The following is a 22,827-nucleotide window of genomic DNA, read 5'->3' on the forward strand; positions in this document are numbered from 1 at the left end:
AAACATTAGATTTTACTAGTTAAGTAACTCCTAAGGGCGTTGGCCTTGGTGTCAGGCCAAAGAGAGCTAAATGCCGATGTATGCCACCCATCTCAGATTGTGTTTTTTTTTTCTGTTTTTTTTTTGTAATTTTGAAAATGTAGCATTTGTTGTAAGATAATAACAAGGGGAAAGGTTCACTTCTGAAAAACACTGCAGATGGCACACTGACATTCAGTCACAAATACCAGCACAAAAAAAAAGCATTACCTAAACCCTTTATGAAATAATGTTGCTCTTTCCGAAGCTGTAAAACATGAGATGCAGAGGCAGAGTTAAATCAGGTCCGCCAGCTTCCAGACCAGAGCATCTGCAGCAGTGCTGCCTAATGATGTTTGACCGCAGCTTAAAGCTTGCTTCAGGGTGTGAGTTAAGTAATGTAGTTTGTTTCATGTGATTTTGCTTTTGTAAAGTCATTGAAAGCTCGACATGCTGAGATGTAAAATGCTGGAGGAAACTAGAAAAAGGTCTGTTCAAATCAAGAGAAACAAAACTGGAATAAATGCAGTTTGTTGTGCAGAACTGGGATGTCTTTATTATCAACATGACCAGTTCAAATCATATCTATGTTAGTGCGCAATTTTTCTTTCTTGGCATAGTCATTACAACAGCTGATGAATAGTTTACATAATTAGCATTTGCACATTGATGATTGTATGATCTTTACATCTGTGTACATTTTCATCAGGTCTTTTTTTCTTTTAGTTGTAGAGCGTAAGATTTGTTGTTCTAGTGTGCATCTCCTTTGTGCTATAAAGTCTTACTGCCAATTAAATTTGGAATCTAAAAATGTCTTCCCTTGTTTTTTTGACTGACATCTAAGTAGCCTGTAGCTCTCTGAACTCAGTTTATTTGTTTTGTTTATTTATTTTTTTGTTGTTGTTGTTGGTGGTGGTGGTGCTTGAGCTGTTTAAGTTAATCAAGTTTAACTTTAAATTTGTAATTAAATTAGAGTACTCACTTAGGGTGGAGGAGCTTTAAGTAACAAATACTGCATGGATGAAGTCTCATTTCTTTTATTAGTAAAAGAAAAAATATAACAGGGCTTCTCCCATCAACAGTTTTTTTTTTTAGAAATATGATTCAGACCATTGAACGTGACATTTTAGAAGCCCAGGTCAAATAACGATCCATCAATGACACTTTGAAGCCACTAGATGTCAGCAAACACCTCTTGATGTCTGCTGTGATTCCTTTTGTAGTTAAACCTTTCTCTCCATCAAATCATCAGAAATATAACTAAAGTGAAATATATATTGTCAAATGCTGGCTCACATGAAACAGGCTGATGTGCTCACTTACTATTTGAGTGTTTCTTGTAGATGATCAAGCTTTGTTTTTTATGTCCTAAAGACATCTTATTTTCACTACAGTGTAACCACGGTGTTCTTTCCTACACCCTGGTGACATCAACAGTGGGAGGTTTCCTCCATCTAACTAAAGCCTCAGATTTGTGTGGTATCACATCCCTTTTGCTCCATTAAAACCTTGTTGACTCCCTTCTTTGCCTCTCTTGCAGGACCTGGGACGGGTCGAGACATCAACGGCTCTGCCTGTGCATCTCTATCACTGTGGCTCCTGTTGGCCTCCTTCGCCTGCCTTTTCTTCAAGTGTTAATACCGTCATCCAGCTCTCTCGCTGACCCTCCCCCCCCGCCGCCCGCTTTCCTGTTACTCCCGCTCTTCAACTCAATGACATCCTTTTCGCTACCTTATTACCAACGCTGCCGCCTCCCTCCCGCAGACTGTTTGCATCACAGTACAAAAACCTTACGTGCTCTTGAGCACGGCTTAGAGATGTTATGAGAAGCGATGAGTTATGGTGGAGTAAGATGTTTTACCGACAAATAAAAACAGTGGAATGAAGGACAAAACAAGCAAACAGTGCTCTTACAAAGATTTGTGATGTTGTTTTTAATTTGTATGCACTATTTTGTGTCTGTAACATCTTGTTTTTGGGTCTGGATTTGGATCCCCCCACACACCACCCTTTATTTTTCATGGGGATAAAAGCAGAAGGATCCCAAAAACTGGGATGCCAACAATCAGCTCTTTTGAGTACATCTAAGATCTATTATGTTATTGTGTGTTTAAGTGTTTAACCCATACATTTAATAGCTACGTGCAAAATGTCTGCCAAATATACACAGATATTTGAAGCTAAAGTGCGAAACTCAAAGGGAAAAAACTAATGTATCTGATTTTTTTTTTTTTTGACGAAATGAGATTTTGGTGTTGAATGTGTTCAACCATGACATGTGGCGACTCAGCTGGAACAGAGACGCAGAGCCTTAGCAGGACAGCTCTTCACTCAGTAACATTTGGGCTACGGTAGTCAATCTTAGAGAGGAGGATGCAGTGAGCGGATCCCTCCGAGCTAAACCATCCTTTACGTCCTCATCCAGTGGCTTTGCTACTACCCGCCTTTATTAAAAAAGAAAAAGAAGGACTGACAGAAAAAAAAAAAAGATACCCATGTAGGTTATAATTATGCGTACTGTAAATAGTTCAATTTTGTATCTCTCTAAGACAAGTTCTGCCACTGTAACACCAGGATTTCATAGAACGCTGTTGCAGCGCATACTTTTAGCTGAGGTATTTTAGGATCATTCTGCTAGACAGTGGACATTTGGAGAAAAAAATAATATATATATATATATATATACATATGACACCAATGAATGACTTTTAAGTTTTTCTCTTTCTCGGAGTGTTTGTTTTACTATGACATGGTACAGAAATATTCATGAGGATATATGATGCTCATGCTATTTTTTTTTCCATCTTTGTCTCATTCGTTTTTACAGCACACTTCAACCAAAATACCTTATGTACAATACCAACCACGCTTATTGGCGCCTCTGGTAAAGATGAATAAACTGCCTTAAAATAAATTTATTCTAGCAACTTGATCTCACAAATAATAACACTGAGTATGTTTATTCAGAGTGGACAAAAGTACCATGTTAAGAAAATTGTTTCTTTTCACTACAAGACCGGTGGCCCACATGTTGGTACAACTTTGTAGAACCCCATTTTCCCAGTACGATAAGTAAAACTTAACCTCTTATAAAAAGATTACCAGGATGGACTGGGCTGGCTATGGAAGAAGTTTTTGAAGTTTATGCTGGTAGGACAGACACTTTTTTTCTGGAAACCAGTTGACATGGCATAAATAACTACTGCTGTAGAGATTCTGTGTCTCTAAGACGCCCGTCTTTGCTACAGTTTTCCACCAGTTACCTCTGAAGAATTTTTTTATAGCACGATACTAAAAACCAAAAAACATGTTAAGGTGTTTAATTTGCTTATGTTTAAAACAGCTAAGCAACAACTACATCTGTTGCTGCGGAAACAACGTGACTAAATTCAACGTATTAGGTATTTCCAAAAATGCTGTCTTGTAATTGTGCCCTTTCTTTAGTCAGCTGACTGGCAGTGTGCAGCAAAAGGGCGAGGAGGAGCAGCACTGTGCTACTTCACTCTCTGTCTCGTGAAACTCCAGACTCTTTGGGTTAAACATAGAACCATTTAATGGTTTTGAGACACTATTTTTTTTAAGCTTTGTATACCAATAACCAGGAAGTTATTGATTATGATTAAGACATTTCTATAATTTCCTAATATGAATGCTAAAGTAAACCTTTAAAAAAAAAACCTCCAGTCACATTTATGTTGCAGGAATTTCTAAGAGTGTTGACGATCTTATTATCAATAATTATTTCTTAAAACAGTATTTTTCTCCACTGAATGAACTCAAATGCTAAATAATTTAGTGAGACAAAAATGATCCTGGAATAAAGGATGAATTTATTTAAAGGCAACACCTTTAGCGCTGGTGCACTGTATAAAAAGAGAAATCCGATGTTTCATTATAGGATAGGATCTTATTGAGGCTTGTAAGGCTCTTAAACTGACAGGCGTACAGTTTCGATAGAAGCCCATTGGATGGGAATATAATAAGGCAAAGTTATGCATTAAAAGCAGATAGTTCTGTGCCGTTGTCATTGTACTTATTCTTGAGTTGACTTTTTTTTTTTTTTTTTTTTTAAGAATGCAGTATTATGGTTAACTTGCAATGCTCATTCAAATGCCTGGACTTCAGCACGAGAACAGAATATTAACAAGACACTGGACATGACTCCTCTCAATCGCCAGCAAAAAGTGATTACATTTAACAGCAGCAAATCACCAAGGCCTTTGCTAAAGCTGTCACACGATTTATTTCTGCAGGAACTACATGTCTGTGGGTTGTTCTTTACTCACCCGTAGAGGTGCAGTTGTGTGGCTCAGTGAACCTGCTGCACTATTAGCTGCTTTTTTTTTTTTACCATTTTCTTTGACCCTACTGTAAAGCTGCAATCCTTTGCTTAGCTCAACACTACCAATTCTCGGTCATCTGGAAACAAACATTTAATTATTGTCATTTTCACCATGTATTTAAAGACTCGCTTCAGTGTTTCCATGGTGATTGCCTCTGAGGTTGCAGCGGTCTGTGGTAGTGATGTTGAACTTAAAATCTAGTATGCTTTTTACTTGAAGTGCTGTTTTGGTCACACCAAATCCAATATCACATTTCTGACTCTTGGAGGTGTTAAGGACTCTGCTTATTTTATGCTTTCACCTTCTTGCACATTTTTTTTTTCATTTGTTTTTGTTTTATATATGTGCATATATACCTGGTGTGTTTTATTTCTTTGCAGCATACAATAGGCACGGCATTAGGCACAGCAATATAATTTAGTTTTTGTGGAGTAGATCTTAGCAGGTCAGTTTACCTGAGAGAAATGTTGATTCCTCCTCCTCCGTCTCTTCTGACTTTTTATTTAAAATAAGGGCAGAAGAGAGCATGGCTGACCTGAAGCAGATGACCACATGTAGACTTTTTTTTTTTTTTCCTTTTTGCTTCCTGGCTTTTTTCATCACTTAAGTTGAGGAGACTAAGACAGACAACCAATGTGTTAAACTTCTAACTGCCTCAAGCCTTCATTTTAGCATTTGTATGCATGATCTGTGCTTAAAAGCAAAACCTTTAAGGGAACTCTGATTAATGGATTTTAAGTTGATTTATAGACTCTCTTTGTACCATCCAGGCTGTTCAAGTGCATGAGGCTAAGCTCAGCGGTGTGGGTGCCCAAGCACATTCATGCAGGTTAAAACCAGCTAAATAGCACTGACTTACAGCGCCTTGCAAATGTATTCATACCCTTTGAACTTCTACACACTTTGTAGCCATAAACTCTGATGCGTTTCATTAGAATTTTATGTGGCGTATAATTTCGGTATAAAATGAAAATGACACATGGTTTTCAAAAACATTTTGATAAATGTAGCATATAATTTGTATTCAGCCTACCTGCCTCTCCAGTCCCCCCGTACACGGGAATGTCTTCTTATTCTAAACTGGATCGTCATTTATAAAAACACACATTTTCATAAATGTTGTTATCCATTTGTAAATGCAGAGCAGTTCTAGACATTGTTTTTACTGCACCACCCCTGTAAGTGGTGCTAAATGTTGAGTATGAAATATATAAGGCCTCCATACAAGATTAGGGGTAAACACAACATGGAAAAACATAGCAAGCAACAAAACACAAGTGGAGGCGTTTGTAGAACTTTTTGCAGTTGCTGCAAACTTTTAATGAAGTCCTGCACTACCACCAACATGTAATCTGCCATTGTTGTTATGCATAATCCATACGGCATGTGAAGTTGAGCTAATACATCAGCATTGTCACAAAAGATGCATTTTTGCCATCCAAATTAATTAATATGTTGGGGCTAAAATTTAACTCTTTAACCTGTTTTTTTTTTAATAAACAAAAAGCATTTTCTGTTTACCTTTGTTTTGAAAAGCGGTCCAAAACATCTCTTTAGCTGCAATTACAGCTTTAAGGCTTTAGGGATACATCTCTACTAGCTTGGAGTAATTATTTCAACTAAAACTGTTTTCCCCATTCTTGCAAAATCACCAAAGCACAGTCAGTTTGGTTTGAGGACCCATTAACTCTATCCAGCATCACCGTCTTAGTTATAGAAAAACATCTCTGCTGTGTTTTGCTCTGTGGGAGAAGAGTTTGCACCATTAGTTTTCATGGTGAAAAAGTTGCATTTTTGGTCTCATGTGAACAGAGCACGCTCTGTTCTTCTGTAGTTCTTCTGACTTTCATGTAACAACACCTTACTTCCTGCCACTTTTCTATCAAGGCCATTTTGGGTTTTTTTAGTGTCCATAACTCATAGTTGTCCTGTTAAAATATCCTCCATCCTTTGCTGTTCATCTTTGTAGCTCCTTTACTAACCTTGGGTCTCTTGACTACTTCCCTGATTAATGCTTTCTCTATCCGACTTGTCAGCGTAAATGGACAGTCGTGTAATAATAGGTTTGCAGTTGTGCCTTACTCTTTCCATTTTGGATGGTGGATTGAACAGAGCTAAAAACGTGTCTGAAGATTGAGATACTATTTTGTTGAACAGCTGTATTTATACCAAGAATAAATCGCACGCAGTAGGCTGTAGCTTTTGATTAGGACATGTTTCAACAGGCTACGTATCATTTTCTTTCAACTCTACAAATATCCACTTTTAAAGTCTGTGGTTGTAATGCAACACAATGTTAAACATTTTAATGGGTGTGATTACTTTTGCAAGGCACTGAATGTATTCAGACCACACATGTAAAAGCCATGAAGTTCTGTCTTATCTGTAAAGCAGAGGAGGAGATCTGTCTTTCCATGTGTAACACATCCTAACAGCCAGTCTAAGAACACAGCACTAACCCAACATCTGCTGAAAGCTACAGGCACAGCTACATAGTTCACTACTGCGCATTGTCTCGGCCCTCTGCTTCACTGTAGTAAGCTGGCTCTTGTTAAGTGGTGTGTGCGTTCATGACGATTAACATTGACTGAAGTTGTAAATGTGAGGAATGAGATATATGAGGAGTACACCAGTTAGTTGATGGTTGCTGTGGTAACCCTCTTTTTCTTTAGTTTCAGGTCCTACCATGTTTTTCTTCCTCTTGTCTGTATATACAAAATTATGTTTCTACATTAGAATGTTGTAAAGTCACCAGTTCCTTAAAAAGATCTCATTCATACAACTCCTACCTTTTGAAAATGTAAACTGTTTGTACTTCCCCCATACTTCCCCTCAGTCATGGGAAAATTAACATTCAGTCGTGGACTATGATGCCGAAATGTTTCTTTTTTCTTTTTTTTTTTCAGTTTTGCTTTACTTTAATATTGCATAAGGTAATTCCAGTCCATTTCTAAAAAAAAAAATAAAAATAAAATGATACGTATTAAAGGTAAACTGTATGAGAAAATGTTAACAAAATAAAGTTGTTTGAAGTCAGTGTTCTGTATTTGAATGTGACTTGAAATGTTGGGGCAAGTATCGCTTTTTCTTCTAAGGGGGGGGAACTCCGAACACACAGCATCTCAATGGTACTGATGTGTTAATCATCATGTAAGATGCAAATAAAAATAATGTATGTATTGTTACAATCTTTTCTGAAAGACATTTTTGTACCTACAAGGTATGAGAAAACCAACTAAGGTTCTGCTTTATTGTAGCTGGTAACACAGCAGGTAAATACACCAAAGAAAAAGACAAACTGTGTACAGCTATTGGAAGGGCTGCAGTACATTATGCGCCTCTAGGTGTCAGAACAGACCACATTTTAAAGTATTGGGCGCGATAAAGGCAAATACTGGGGGAATTAATTGTGAAGAAGGCTGCACTGAAGCATCTGCCTCACAGCAAGAAGGTTTTGGGTTCAAATCATGTCAGCCGGTGACATGATTTGTCATCATCATGTCGGTCAGCCCTCCTTGTTCATGCAGGCCCCCCCGAGTTTCCTCCTAGAAACCAACATTCAGTTGGGTTAATAGGAAACTTTACTTTGCCTGTAGGTATTGAGTTTCCTTGAATTGTTGTCTGTGTCATTTGTCTCTGTGTTGGTCCTGTGGTGGACCGGTGACCTATCCAGGGTGTACCCCACCTCTCACCCTTTGACCCCTGGATATATGCACCAGCCCCCTGTGACCACGGTTAGAAAAAAACAAGCACAGACAATGGATTGCATCCAAGTCTGTGTACAAACTATGTCTGTAGTTCTGCATTGCAGCATTGTCTTCTGCATACCATGTATAGAGGCATGTGCAAAAAAAAAAGTAAGTTTTCCTCACTTTTCCAGACTAAAATAAAATAAACGAATGAGTTAAACTTGTTGAATTCCATACAACGTAGACACTGACAAAGAATGTAAGCACCTACAGGAAGAAAATATTACCAACCTGATTATGACTCAGTAAATTGAGGGATTTTTTTTTTCTCCAAAGAAAGGAACCTCTTCTCAGCGAGCAAGCATCATTAGTATGAAGGTCACTCACCCTTTGTGGGAAAGAGAATGGCATTTGCTGATGGGCATGTGGGATGTTCAAGTATTAGCACACAGTTTGCTCATAAGTCTTGTCCACACACCCGAGATTGAACCCACAGACCTTCTTACCAAGACAATATACTGCCATCACACCACTGTGTTACTATGTTCTAACATGACAGTGTTGGATTCCGATTATTAGGGTTATTATTATTTTATCCTTGTTGCATTCTGCATGATTCTGCTGCACAACGTGACAATACAGCAAACCTCATATTCTATTAGGCTCAATTAGTACGAAAGGGCCGAAAATCCACTAAGGAAATATCCTGTGCACCATTACACCATCAGTCTCTTGCTGTTTATGCAAAGCAGAGTGGTTTCAAGCTTACACCAAATTCTGTTCACTCCATCTGAATGTTTCAGGCGAAATCTAGACTCATTGAAACCAATCTAATTTGCACAGATTTTATAATTTGTGCAATGTCTTTGAAGTTGTACATTTTATCTTTTGTGGACCATTTTCTGTAAGCTTGAGCAACACTTGTGCATGAGTGCCAGAAGATCTGCATGACATTGGATGAATACTGGCACCATCTAGCCATTGTCTATACCTGCTTATTGTCGCAGGGTTGTTGGAATACTCACCCACACCGTGTCTCATTCAAAGTTACTTAAATTTGTGCATTATGAAGTTGTCATTGAGTCTACATTGGATTGTTGTTATGCTTCACCTAACTTACTTATCATTGTTCATTGTCCAATCTTTTTGTCTTTGTGACAGATATTTTATCCAAAAATGGAGTTTCTGTAGTTCAGCCTCAATATGCTGCTCCATCGGAGATTAACCGACTGAAGAAAGCAACAATAATGTTCTGATAGCTCTTTAATTAGTTTTTGATCAAATATGAGAAAGCCACAATGATATGCTAAGCTAACAGGACCTCAACCCCATACATGGAATGGATAGAAACATCTTTACTTAACCCATTTGCAAAGTATTATTGTAAATCTGCCTCCAACTGCTTTTAGTCATGTGCTACCAAGGTGGCACATATTTTTAATACTAAGGATCAGGTTATAAGCACTTTGCTACCATCTTGAAGACAGGGTCATTATACCTTATTCTGCTGGTTTGCGTTAAAAATATGCACATTTCCAGCTTTTATGTCTGCTGGTTCCCAACCCTGGTCCTTATGGCACTCTGGCCTTCATGGTTTAGATGTTTAGGTGCTGGCGCAGGGCAACATTGTGAATGACTAAATGCAGTTTGAAGTGTTATACAAATACAGACCATTTACCATTTGACATAAAATCATTATTTTTATATATTTGTAAATACCTCGAGGAATCCATCAGACTCAACAACTCGGCTTTAAACAAACTCAACTGCTTAGGATGGTAATTGGCACATTTGCTTTATTTTGAAAACAGACATTGAAACCATTTTTTATTCTTTTCATCATTTTTTTTCACAAGTTTGAACTCTTTGATAAGGTTGAAACTGGACATTGTACTCACTGGAACATAGGAAAAGAATTTTGTATCTTTGAATTTTTCTTTTTCAGATATTTTATCTTTTTTTTCAGTAACATCAGTGCAAGAGTTTTTTTTTTTTTTCCCCAATTCATAGAAACTGTCATAACAACACCAAAGACATTAAAAAGAAGCCGCCACACCTCTTAAGTTTTTGTGACTGCGAAGAAGTTCCTCTCGGAGGGAGAGTTCCCATCATGCATCTGGTTCCATGGTTCATGCTACTGTTCTCACGCTTGCTTGGCAGAACACAAGTCAATATATATAAGAGCCAGTTACATTAATACTCTAGTAATTTACTATAGTTTATTATAGAATTTAAATGGCAACAGGTCCTTTACTGTAAATGTGGATTGGCAGAGTTTGTAAAAGGGGTGTAAACCGAGCTTGAGTGACTCAAGCTGAATAGAAAGAGCAGGAATTTTATTGTCTTATTTTTGATGTGGAATAAAACTACCCAACTAGAAATCTCACACATTTAGATATACATTCGAGTACCCATCTGACGTGTTGCTGTGTTCTCAATACACTTGCGCGGTGCTGAAAACTGGAGTTGCATTTAAAAACTGGCTTGTTTTTGTGCATGCATTTGCATTTGCAGAACAGATTTTTGTTTTTGCAATGTGATTTTAAAAAAAAAGAAAAAAAAAAAAAAAGAGTGCATTACAATGCAAATGAACCGTGGTGCATTGGCAATGCATTTTAAATGTGTGAGAGGTCCAGTTGGAAGCAGACAATCCAGTCATGTTTCATTTATATTCAGTAGTGAAGCTTTTTACCTTTGCAACATCATCATTATCATCATCAAGGTAATATCATTTTTCACACTCATTAATACAGACATCATCATCATCACCATCACACTATTAGCTTGAGCCAAAAAACTTCACGTTGGAAACTCCCCCAACATGAGAAAATCATTGCCACACAAAAAATGACAAACAAATAGAAACTGACTGCCCTCGACATTGGGAAGGCAAAGAGCAACCGTTTTAGATTTTTGTTTTTGTGTTATTCATCATTTTCTCTTAATTCTGATTTCCAGTGGCTAAGACTTTGCCGTTAGTCTTCCTTGGCCTCAGAGGTCTCCGCAGCCCCGTCTGGGTGGGCATTCTCCTCCGCTTTTGACTCCTCTGCAGCATCTGTGGGGAAAAGCGAGGGAAGAAGACAAAGGGAATAAATGTAAACCGAGGAAAAGGAAGGAGAGAAAGGAAACGTGAGTTTGAGAGGAAAAGACAAGAGAAGCTCATTTTAGCCAACTACTCTTAGACTAGAATGATAAAAATCTTTTTGTTTTTATTTTTAAGATCCTGAAAAGTGCAGCAAATATTAAATGTGAGTTTTGGAGATTTAAAAAGTCATATCTGATTAAACATTGGATAAAAACAACATTATGGGGGGGAATCTTGAAAAACATAGAAAGGGGCGAAATAATTTCATATTTTTCCATCAAGAGCACACCATCTCAAGCTTCAAGCTAATGCCAAAAAAATTCCCTTCTATGTGTGTAAATAATAAAGGAGCAGAGGGCTCCTAATGGACCCATGAAACCCTTGAACAGACATCACAATGCTAACAGCAGCATCTTGGCCTGCCACATCTGATTATGTGTGATGCCTACAGGGAAGGACTGGGCTACAATAACAACCAGAGTTGGCTGTTGTTAAATGTGAATCGTTGGTTCCTCACAAACCTACATGTAGGTTTCTAGGCTGTGGGTTACGTTGTTCTGGTGTTTTTATTTTACATTCCGACTAATGATTTGTTCTCTCCAAACAATATCTTTAAAACAACAAAATCATACCAGTCAAGGTTGTATTAATAAGTAAACACTTCAGTTCCAGATGTGCCAGACACACGCATATTAGTAGAGTGGTCTTTGTGAGGTGATGTCACACTTGGATGATCTCATACTTTTTTAATGAAAAAAAACAAACAGATGACATCACCCGGGGTGATGAAGTGCATGAGTGTGTTTTAGTGTGTGTGTGTGTGGGGGGGTGTGTGTGTGTGTGTGTGTGTGTGAAGAGCTGCAGGGAAAAGTGGGACGATCATATGGCTGCACTAATGTGTGACTCAAGACAGAATGAGTCATACTAGACCGTCCAGGTAAGAGGTAAGTAACTTGTTAGCCGGCATGACAGATTCAAGAATGTCCTTCTCCATGGCTGCTGAATGTGTGTGTGTGTGTGTGTGTAGCAAATGAAATTTCATCCAATTTCCTGAGCCAACGCTTGTTTCCAATGTTGTGGCATTTGCTCCAGATAATCCATGGCATCATTGGGACCAGCAGAGAACCGCTGAAGAAAGCAACAAGTGTGAGAAAATGGCTGGATTAGGATTTATATGAATAAAATTCACATGTTGCCACCTGTTATTTTCCACTTGTTTTTAAAGCAACGTGGCTGACAGAATATCAACAGTCATCAAAGGACTTTTCATAAAGTCAGAGAACTGATGTAACACACTATGCAGATGATATTTGATTCTTTATAGCAATATTATTATGTCAGTAATATTTAAAAGTATTTGAAATTTATCTTTGCAAGTAATTTTGGCTTTTGTTCTATCTCTTTTGCTTATTTTAAATGTCCAGACGTGCTTAGGTACTAAATGTGCTCTTTTCAAACAACCACTTGATGGTTATTAAAGCAAGCTCAGATGAGAACTGATCAAAACTGAAAACAGAAAATCTAAAATAAAGACCTTTTTTTTGTAATTACCAAACATTTGGTGCATCATTGAATCTGGATCCCAAACACAGCGACATTTTGATGAAAAATTTTCACTGCTTGAACCTACAATCATTAGATTTGTTTGATATCTAGAGCTAAGCATTTTTAAGTAACATATTTGTTAGACAGCTCATTGTTCTGTAGTGTTAGAAACACTAATAGTTTTTACTCATGTTCCCCTTATAATACAAAATTATTTCCAGATTATTCAATAAGGAACAGTTTGATGCTATGAAAGCCAATTTTGAATGAAACAAGTGTCAGACGCAGGCCTCTTATATCCGTCGGTGTTCGTCAGTATATCATAGCAATCTGCACATTAGGAAACCTAACCAAGTTATTCAGTAATAAATATTCATTTACTCTGTCAGTTCAGTGAGTCCGGCAGTGTTTTGCTCGCTGTGGCTATAGGTAATTAGATGTTCCTTGTCAGGTTGTGCTTGTTTATGACATGCCTCCCCGGCGTTGACCGTTACCTTTAAGGGGTCATTAATCATTCATTTAAATCGGAGCACCTGTTATGGCAGCTCTTCTCCACGCAGGGCCAGCTATCCCCATTGAGGTGGTAACTATGACAACAGGGAGACAGGTGACCTAGTTTCTTTGTAGTTCTCGAGTTGGTACGTCTGTGTGCTTCACCATTTCACACCCCCACCGACTCCGCACTGAGCATGCTCCACTACCCACCTGTCTGACCCAGTCTGAGAGTCCTTGGACCAGAAATATCAACTCATGTCAAGAGCGTGTTGTCAGAGTCTGCTGCGTGACTTTGGGACGTCTCTGCTCTTCCTGGAACTTGCACTCTGGTTTGCTTAAAAACGTAGCCTCCGTCGGTATTTGTTGTTCATTTTAAAACCGTGACAATGGGGGGGATTTAAATGCACTTCTGTCAACTTTAAATAAAGCTGTGTAACATATTCAGAAGATCTGAATGATTTAACAGGCGTGGTGCGTTCTCTTTAAACAAGTAATCTCTGCTTCTTAAATACAGCTTTGATTACTCCTAAAACGCTCAGCACATGATTCTCAGAGATAATTATTCTTCAACTCTGCATTTCTCTCCTAAGCATTACCACATCACTATAGAGTATCCATCAAGCTGAGGCTGAGATACAAGGCTGTTTAATGTAATATTGAGCTGCATTTCTGTGTTAAACAGTGAATGCTGGAGCCCTGCCAATGATCTTTATATCCCAAAGACTTAACGCGAAGTGATGTCCTGAGGTGCCTGCCAAGCAGCCTATCTGAAAGTCTACCAACTCTTCTTTATGACATTTTTACACCTAGTAATTGCTTCTATATTGTTGGAATTGACTTGGAGTATTGTTTTTTTTTGTTGTCTCTAAGCACCATCACAAACATATGCACAGAAACGTGTCCAATTAAACAGCTTGAGAAGATTCTTATCTAAATGGAGCTCTGTGATCCGCATACCTTTTTTGTCATTTGTTTGGTTAGGCTCCTCCTTTTCAGCTGTCAGACTGACAGCAGCAGGCACATCGGCTTTTCTGGCCTCCTCCTTCTTCTCCTCACTCTTCTCCTCCTTTTTCTCCTCGGCTGTGGCTGTGGTGGGACTCTTGGCTGTGGCCTCCACCTCTTTGGGCTTCTCCTCAGCCTTCGGCTCCTCTTTCTGAGGTTCAGAGGGGGCTGTGGCAGCCGTGGGAGAGGCAGCAGCTGGAGCTGCCGCTACGGGAGATGTTGCTGTGCCTGCAGGAGAGTTAGCTGGCTTATCTGCTCCTGGGGTTTTGGCCTGGTTTGTCTCCTCCCCCTCCTTCTTGGCCTCCTCTCCTGTAGTTTCCTCCTGCTTAGCAGGTGCCTCTTCTCCCTCCGCCTTCTTCGTCTCCTCTCCGTTTGCTGCCTCTTCTGCAGCAGGACTGTCTCCGTCCTTCTCTTCCTCTCCATCTTTCATCTTTTTCCGAGTTATGTGTCCACGGAAGCTCGCCTGTATTTTGGTGGCAGCCTTGTGAGCCTTGTCTTCAGGCTTGTTGGGGGTGCCATCCTGCTCAATCTTCTGGTCTGCATCTTCATTCTTCTCCACCTGAGAAGCAAGAGACATGCAGGTTAACAACTGAAACTGAAACCAAGAGTCCAAGTTCAGGGGAAGTAATCTAGGTGTGGAAAAATTTATTGAAGGAATTTTTTTTGTTTGTTTTTTCCAGGAAAATATACATACACAATCCCTAAATATCATGCTGGCATTTTTATCTGTTCATTACACATAGTTCAAATGTAATGAACTGAGAGGTCAACAGCAGGAAAAGTTACTGAAAAAGTCTTTAGCCACCCTGTGCTTCTTCTTGTTTTGTATGCTAAAGTGATCATCTGAAGTCATTCTCCAGAACGCAATTTGTGAAAAGATTTTTGATGGAAATTGGATGATTTTTCAATTAGCTTGTGCTAAAGATGTTGCAAAACTGTTTTCTATTTCTAATGCTGGCAAATCTATAAACACAACTGATGTAATAAATAATAATAATAATAATAATAATAAAATAAAAGGTTTTGTTTTGTTCTACTTTGGTTAGTGTACATTACTTTTACCGCCAAATCACAGTTTTGTTTTGTTTTCCTACTTAATAATGGTGTAAGCATGAAGGAATTAAAGACTACAAGAGTTCCCCCCAGTTGGCATACAATTGTTAGCTGAATTGATAAAATAAAATAGTTTTGCATGTAGTCATTTACACCCACTTGAAGCATTTAGCATGCTAAGGTAAGGGACTCTTCATTGGTGCAGACTGAGCATATGCATTGCATTACGCAAGATTCATAGGCTTATGGTTGTGACATTTGAGTATCTCAGGCTTTGTTGCAGTGGCAAATAAGTGTGATGTTTATTTATTTTTATTTATTGATTTGCTCATGGTGCACATGTATTTGTACTTTATTGTAATGCAAGGCATGTTTGTGACGAGAACCTAGCTTAGGAGTTCTTAAACTGGCCTTAAACAAAATCAGAAGAACATATAGAAAACCAAATTGGCAGATAATTTATAGAGGAGGAAATGTGCTTCCCTCAGTTTCATATAAAATAGCTTTGGGTTTCCTAAATTGCTTTGTTATGGCTAAAAGGTCACAATCACAACGTTAGTTGATTTAATAATCAACCATCTCTATGAATAGAATAATCTAGACTGACATTGTCAGGTTTAAAAAGCTGACAATGTTCAAAGAAAAACTTTATAAAAGTGCTCCCAAGCTGAAATTTAAGCAAATAGTTGGTTAAAGACTTTTTCATTGAACTGAATAAGCTGTATTTGTAACCATAAAGAAAGAACTGAAGGCTGGGAAAAGTTCAGATTCAGGAGGAATATGACAAGATGAGGAAAAGAGTTAGGAGCAGGACAGTGCTGAGTGCAAGATTAACCAGGATTTAATGATTTTACCTTGGGCAACAGGATCCATAGCTGTCCATCAAATAGTGGCTTGTGTTATGAGTCATATAAATCTAATAAAAAGAAATCAAATCCAACAAAAGCATGAACGATGAGTACTGAAAGTGGCAAACAAAATAAATCAACACATTCAAAATGAATAGGAAAGTAAATCAATGTAAAATATTCACAAGTCAATAACCTGGAAACAATGTTCATCTCAAATCAATGTAAGTAAGCATAATTAAGCAATAGAATTGTCCAGCAGCCTGGAGGCTGTAATAATTTATTTATGCTAAGTGGTAGAGAGGCAAATGGGGAAACAAGCAGCTTTTAAATGGCTTGGGACACTTTTTTCCTTCCAGCTTGAAATGATTGAGTAGGAGCCTTTCTGACTGACTTCAGAAAAAAAAAATAGACCTGTAGTATCATTTTATGTGACAGTAATAGCAGGCTTAGTATTGTGAAATTAAAGTTGTGTGTGTTTGGGGGTGGGGGGAAGGGTAGGGGTTGATTGCCTCCACATAATGAATTAGGCACACTGGGATTTAAGGGAAGACAAATATCTCGGAGTATTTATTATGATGGTTCAACCTAGGCAGAAGGCTGATATTGTTCTCTTCGCATGCTGCTGAATTACGTTTAGTAAATCCTCCCCTCAGCATCCATTTGTCCCGTGCCGAGTCAATTTTCTGCTAGTGATTTTCTAAAAACTGTAAAAGCCATCTCTGTCTTCTGCGTACGGTCGGTGCTTCCCATCTGAATGAGACGCCTGCACAAAAATCTCCTCAGCATTCACTGCCATACCCCTCCCAACCATCAAAGGTTACCTTGACAACCAGAGTGCTAACTCATCACAGCTCTGTATGCTGGTTGGCGCTATGAAAGACCACATATCACCCTGATTGGCAGCGCATCTGACCCCTCGGTTGGAGCGGGCCAATGGGAGCTCATAAATTAAAGACGGAGCAATCGGGAACAGCTACGGAGGGGTTGCAATTCAGCTGCAGGGCGTGGTGGGATGAAAGGGTTAATGTGCATGTGTGTGCATTAATGTTGGTAGTCTGTGTCATTAGGCAGCGGGATGATGTCGAAATCTGACTGGAAATTGTGCCCTCATCACTGCTACTGTACCTTTGTTTCCTTCTGCCTCTGTTAGTGTCACTGTGTGTGATGTAAGGTCTAAATCGGAAAACTGCCTGCCCAGGGAGTCACATCAGTGTCGGATGATTTACTGTCAGAGTCAGAGCCCCTAAACCAACATGTTCTCTTCAGGGTCAGTGTGTCAGTGCAATAAGGTGCAGCAGTCTCCCTCCTTCACATTTCCTCCCATGGGTTCAGATAATAAATTCTACTGCTCCATAGCAACCCATCCTCCTAAATTATTTTTTGCCCTGATAAAATTGTAAAGGAAAAAAAAAAAAAGTACTTGCAGAGAAAACAATCAACAGCTTAATCCAAATAGCGTATTTTAGGCCTGAAGGTAGCAGCTGATTGCAGAGGGGTCAAGACCAAAATGGTTTAAGCAAATACTAATTAGTGAAAGAATCTTCATTGTATTTGCATTAAGTGGTTAATTTCACATAATCATATTATTATCTACACAGGAAATGCAAGCAGGAGGCTGTGTGCCACTAATAAACTTCCTGTGTTAAGAGTTTCTACTGAGAGTAAAAACAGTTCTCGGTATCCCTGTCATACCGAGAACTGTGTAAATTTTTATTGGATTATGCAAAATTAACCACTTAATGCAAGTATAGCGAAGTTTCCAATCTTAGTTCCCTGAATAAATAACCACCCAACTTTTTGTCTAAGTCCCAAGGTTCAGAAAGTAGCATTTGCCTAAAGTGCTGTAACATTTTTGAGGTTGGATTTGTGTTAAGATGGCAGAAGTCTGGTGTTTACACCTTTAAATCTACCCGTTAGGTTTAGCCTTGGGGATAAACCGGTATGGATTTACACTAAACAAGGACAGTTATCTACTGCTGGGAGAAAAAAAAATTGCCTATAACTTTTTGACAGAAGCTCACTAAAAAATGGACTGAAAACATTTGCCAATTGGCTATTAAGTGTTGTAATAAACATAAGAATGAGTCCTTTCATTAGGCTGGACAGCATGGAGTCAGACAAAGCTGCACTGCCCTCTTCTCTTAGTAATATGCAGGCCTCCAGAGACTTGTTTGGCTTTTATTGGTCTGATCTCATAGAAGCTTGCAATTGCCAAAAAACTTGACCTGCGCACTTAACTCCAAACCAAATTACTTACCGACTGCATTCAGTGAGTCAGGCGGACAGAGAAAAGGATTGATGAGGGTGTTTGGGAATATAGAGAGGGTTGTGGGGGGGGTATGACATCATTGTTGGAACAGAGGTAATATCATTCACTTTATAGATGAGTGGAAATATAATAAAGCATCGGCAGACTGCTGAGTGATCTCATATCAGCGTATGAGGGCGGGAAACGCCATCACCTTCACATCACCAGCTTAATCAACTGCATTTGCTTGCATTACACTCTTCAGTGATGCTGCGCTGTCGTGTTTTTTTCAGGAGGATGCTGGACTTGTCATGTCAAGCTCATTGAGCTGCTGGCAGTGGTAAAGCTCTGCTTTGTTGGCTACAGGATATGAAAAATCCCATTTTGTCTCAACAGGAGCGTAGTTGCAAATGCTTTACAAAGCTTCTTGAAGAGCTGTTAATTGAGGCCCCGGTCACATAGGAATCCTCCTGCGGGCGTTTTTCCACTCTGTCCCTCTGCGGCGCACATTTTCATTCATAAATACAGAGTCGCATCCCTCAGATACGGCACGCTTACAAGGTACGCTCGGCTTAAACAAAGACTTCATGCCTGCTCATGCTCTTCCTCAATTCATTTCCGACGAGGCAACATATTTGCATTATCCTGCTGATCAAATTACTTTTTAATAAAAATCATCAGCTAACAGAGTCTTCTCCCTTGTGCTCACTCATTTTGGTTGCCATAGATACGGAGGAAGGACGCATGAAATGTGAAATCTTTGTCATGTGAAGGCAGACAATGTCAGTGATGATTGTCATAAAAAGCCTTGAGTGTGTTGTGATGTCTAAGGCGTCATGCTTTGATGTAAGGAAACCAAGAATGACTCGCATCTACCTCCACAGCCCTGCAGAGAACAAACACCTCTCCTCTGTCTTGTTTGGTTTGTAAAAGTGACAAATAACTGAGCAAAAAAAATGTCTTCAGATCATCATCTACTGGCTGAATGTGTCGAATGTTGAATGTTGCCAGCAGCTGCCGTTCGCCTCTGGTCTTGGCTGGCCACCGGGAAAACCACACCCCACACAGCCAATGGTTTTACCAGCTTTATCCATAGCCACTCACATCACCATCCCCCTACCCCACCCCCTTCCCCCAGTGGGGACACACTCTAACAATTTGCCACCTTTCCGCAGCCTCCCTGAAAATGCCATTAGGGACTTGTTCCGGGAGGGGGAAGGAAGGAGAAAGGATGGAAGTGGTGAGGAAGACAGCAACCACAGAGCAACAGCGCAAGCTAATGCATACACAATGATGTGCACACAGACCAAGAAGATCTTTTTAAAAAATAAATATTTGATAGTTCTACGCCAAATACAATTACGGAGCTATTAAGAGTAATTTTTGCATCCACAATGATAATGTTGCTCAGCATTGCTTTGCAGAAACTCTTCAGTCAGAAAGCCAACAGGTGCAGAGGCTATATATGTATATATATTTATTTTTTATTTTTTTTACAAAAGCCTCATTTAGCATAACAATGGAAATTGCTCTCATATCAACGATCTAAATACCAAAATAAAAGCCAAATGGCAATCATTTAGAGCACATACTTCTCAAACTTTGGTCACTCAGGTGAGCTAAGGCTCAGTGGAGCGCCCCTTGCTGAAAGCCTCCACAAGATTTGAATATCTGTACGCTCGTCTCGAATAAGCATCCAGACACCAAAGAGCAAAGGCTGCAGTCTGCAACCGCTGAGCATCTCTTCCTCGTTCTCTTTCTCTTGTCTTTCACTCTTCTTCTCGGTGAGCAAACTGCCACCCACTCACTCTCCGTCTCCCTCTCTCTCAGTCTCACTCACACACACACACACACACACACACACACACACACACACACACAGGCACAGCAAAGCACCACACCCTTTTAGCCGGCTGTCTCCTGCAGATGAGGAGAGAGAAGTGGGAGGGGGGCACTCAGCTCAGGTGGTGGCTGCCACAATCCCCACTCACCCTCTAGCTGCCTCTCCCTTAACGGTGAATTCATTAGGATGTAATGTTTCTTTATATTTTTTTTAAATTATCTTCACCACAGCCCAGGAAAAGATGCTTTGCAGCAACCACTAACAGCCATATGCTAGCTTCATTACGTCCTCCGGAGCAGCCTTTAATTGAATTACACCGGCTCTCTGCCTGAACAAAGGCTCTGCAATCAGCGCTGATCTCATAGGGAGCCGAGGATAAGGAGGGAAAGGAAGAAGAGGACGAAGAGGGCTGGACATGAGAGGTGGGGGCTAGTTGGCGGAGGAACAGAGACAGTGGTCTCGTGCTTTGGCTTGGAGATAGAGTGCAAGAGCAGCCAAAAGAGAAGAAGGAACAATTCAGGTAGAGAAAAAGGTCTTAATAGGTGAGATGACAAAATAGGTCCCCAAGATAAAACTGAAGACTTTGGTGCAGGTGGAATTCAGGTAGAGCCAAAAGAGGGTGAGAAATAATAACTTCAGCTAAAAGAAGTGAGAAGGAGTTGGGGACAACTTTGAATTTAGGTAGGAACCTGGATGCAGGAATAAAGCTGGAAGGCATGCGCCAGCAAAGACACAGCCATAATTTGGGGCAGCAGGAGACTTCTAAAGTAGGTGCTAGCAGCCACTCCTGTACACTGATACGATGCTGCAGCAGCACTTAGTGCTCCACAAAGATATGGTCCAGTATTACTGTGCTAAAAAGCAGAAAATCATGCTTTTTGCTCATCCATCCATGAGGACCACATACTGTGTCCAGATTCATTTATTCTTAGAGGTGGGAAGATGATAAGTGCTTATGGCTGGGGGGGGGTATCTCTCCCCCCAGCGATGAGGTGTGCAGCCTCACCCACATGGCTGCCGTCTGCAGCATGCAAGCCGGCTTTTTATTCCTTAACGCCTCCTCCCCCACTTTTGATCTCACTCACCTTTGCACTCGTTCACCTGCTCCACCTATTATCTCCTGCCGGCTGCAGCCACCACCGTCTTTCCTCTTCATTCCCTTTTTTTTTTTTTTAAATCACCTTTGCAGCATCCCTGCCTCTCCCACCATGCCCCTCTTTTGAATTGTCTTTTCCTTTTGCATCTTTACCCCAGATCACCTCCATGTGCAGCAGCCATGCTCCCTCCCTGCCTGCATCTCTCCATGCAGCCTTGTGCATGTCTCTTAAGCAGCCTTAGCTGTACCACTCTCTCCTCCCTCCTTGCCAGAGCTAATATGACTCATGTGGGCTGACATTTAAGATGCAATCAAGGACCATCAGAATTCAACATGTTATGAGTCTGATAAATTCCCAATATGTCTGAGTTAGCAGTCTGAAGCTCTCTGAGATCACACAGAATGACCATGATGAATGCTGCCGCCTTCTCTTTCTTGCTGTCCTCCACCACTGAGACCGGACTCTGGTTTTCATAAAGCACCCTTTAACACCCTTTAAACGAGCACTCTCTTCACACAACCTCTCCACTGACTGCATCCACTTGTAAAAAGCTGGAGGGCTGTGATAATCCATTTATACTCATTCATTCCCATTGTATTCCCACGAGGCCACTGACATGATGGTGCCGGCAAACTCAATCCGTACCCCACCCATTTTCTTCCTCGCTGTGGAAATTTTCTTTCCCCTGTCACCAACTACTGCTCAAGATAACCCGATTTCAAAAGACACTCAAACACCCCTCATTTAAGGTACCAGTGAAGACATCACAGGAGGTTGGTCTAATTAATACGAAGCATCATTACGAATGACAGACTCTGACTTTTGGAGAGTTTTTCATCTTTTATATCAACCAATAAAGTGCCCTTTCATAATCTTTAACTTTTTGTCTCCAAGCGTTCAATCAATAAAAAAAAAATAAAATCAGCTGGCCAAGATTGTGTTCCAGCCTTTTGCCTCCTCACCGGAGCAGTGTGAGGTCTGAAAGACATTGTGGCAACATCCATTCATGCGGGATAATCACATTAACTAGGCGTGTCGGGGCTTTGTGGATAGATTTCTATGAAGAGAAGTCGGGCCCAGAGTCAAAGCAAATGAGCCCAATGCTTCCCTCTAATCTCCCCCCACCTCACCCACCAAAGCCTCCTAATCTGACTACCAGGCAGCCTGTGACAAAAGTTCAGAGATGAGATGAATCATTTAGCGATAGGAAAAAAAGATGCTGAGGATGCTGGAGAAAGCAAAGTGGTGCACTTTACCGGTTTGGTTCTTCTTATGCAGCACAGCATAGTTGGAGTTGTAGTATCCTCCCTTTCTCTTCTCTGCTTCTTTCTTCCCTTTTTTCCGTCCCTTTCGCTTCTTCTCTGTCACCCTCTCTCTCTCTCTCTCTCGCCCTCTCTCACTCACTTTCGTGCACACACACACACGCGCGCGCGCTCTCTCGTTCTCTCTCTCTGGCTGTATCACCAGCTAAGCTTTCCAGTGCATTTATTCATCCCAGTTTGCACACACGCTCTTCGCTGCCTGGGTGCAACTCTTTTCTCTCTCTTACTCTCTGCCT

At 40.1% G+C, this 22,827-nt stretch overlaps 2 protein-coding genes across 4 annotated transcripts in view; one reads left to right on the forward strand and one right to left on the reverse strand.

Moving 5' to 3' along the window:
* The window catches only part of lsamp (limbic system associated membrane protein), a 723,288-nt gene extending 718,710 nt beyond the window's left edge, over positions 1-4,578 (forward strand). For all 3 annotated transcript variants that reach the window (XM_016678993.1, XM_007566764.2, XM_007566763.2), the window contains one exon: positions 1,559-4,578. In XM_016678993.1, the coding sequence (XP_016534479.1) occupies positions 1,559-1,656 (98 nt within the window). In that variant the 3' untranslated portion in view covers positions 1,657-4,578. The remainder of the gene's footprint in view (positions 1-1,558) is intronic.
* A 5,471-nt stretch (positions 4,579-10,049) lies between these two features.
* Positions 10,050-22,827, reverse strand: gap43 (growth associated protein 43). The gene is made up of 3 exons (XM_007566766.2): positions 22,526-22,827; positions 14,133-14,736; positions 10,050-11,105 (listed from the first exon to the last, which is right to left on the reverse strand). The coding sequence occupies exons 1-3, from the start codon at positions 22,553-22,555 to the stop codon at positions 11,026-11,028; spliced, it is 714 nt and encodes a 237-aa protein (XP_007566828.1). The 5' UTR covers positions 22,556-22,827; the 3' UTR covers positions 10,050-11,025.

This window comes from Poecilia formosa, unplaced genomic scaffold (assembly GCF_000485575.1).
Source record: "Poecilia formosa unplaced genomic scaffold, Poecilia_formosa-5.1.2 Scaffold198, whole genome shotgun sequence".
NCBI lineage: Eukaryota > Metazoa > Chordata > Actinopteri > Cyprinodontiformes > Poeciliidae > Poecilia > Poecilia formosa.

Excerpts from the sequence above, each read along its gene's own strand:
- gap43 (XM_007566766.2), bottom strand. The coding sequence starts at position 22,555 with ATGCTGTGCTGCATAAGAAGAACCAAACCG. Across the intron at positions 14,737-22,525 it reads GCATAAGAAGAACCAAACCG|GTGGAGAAGAATGAAGATGC; the intron begins GTAAAGTGCACC and ends CTTGCTTCTCAG. Across the intron at positions 11,106-14,132 it reads CCAAACAAATGACAAAAAAG|ATGCTGCAGAGGAGTCAAAA; the intron begins GTATGCGGATCA and ends TTTTCCCCACAG.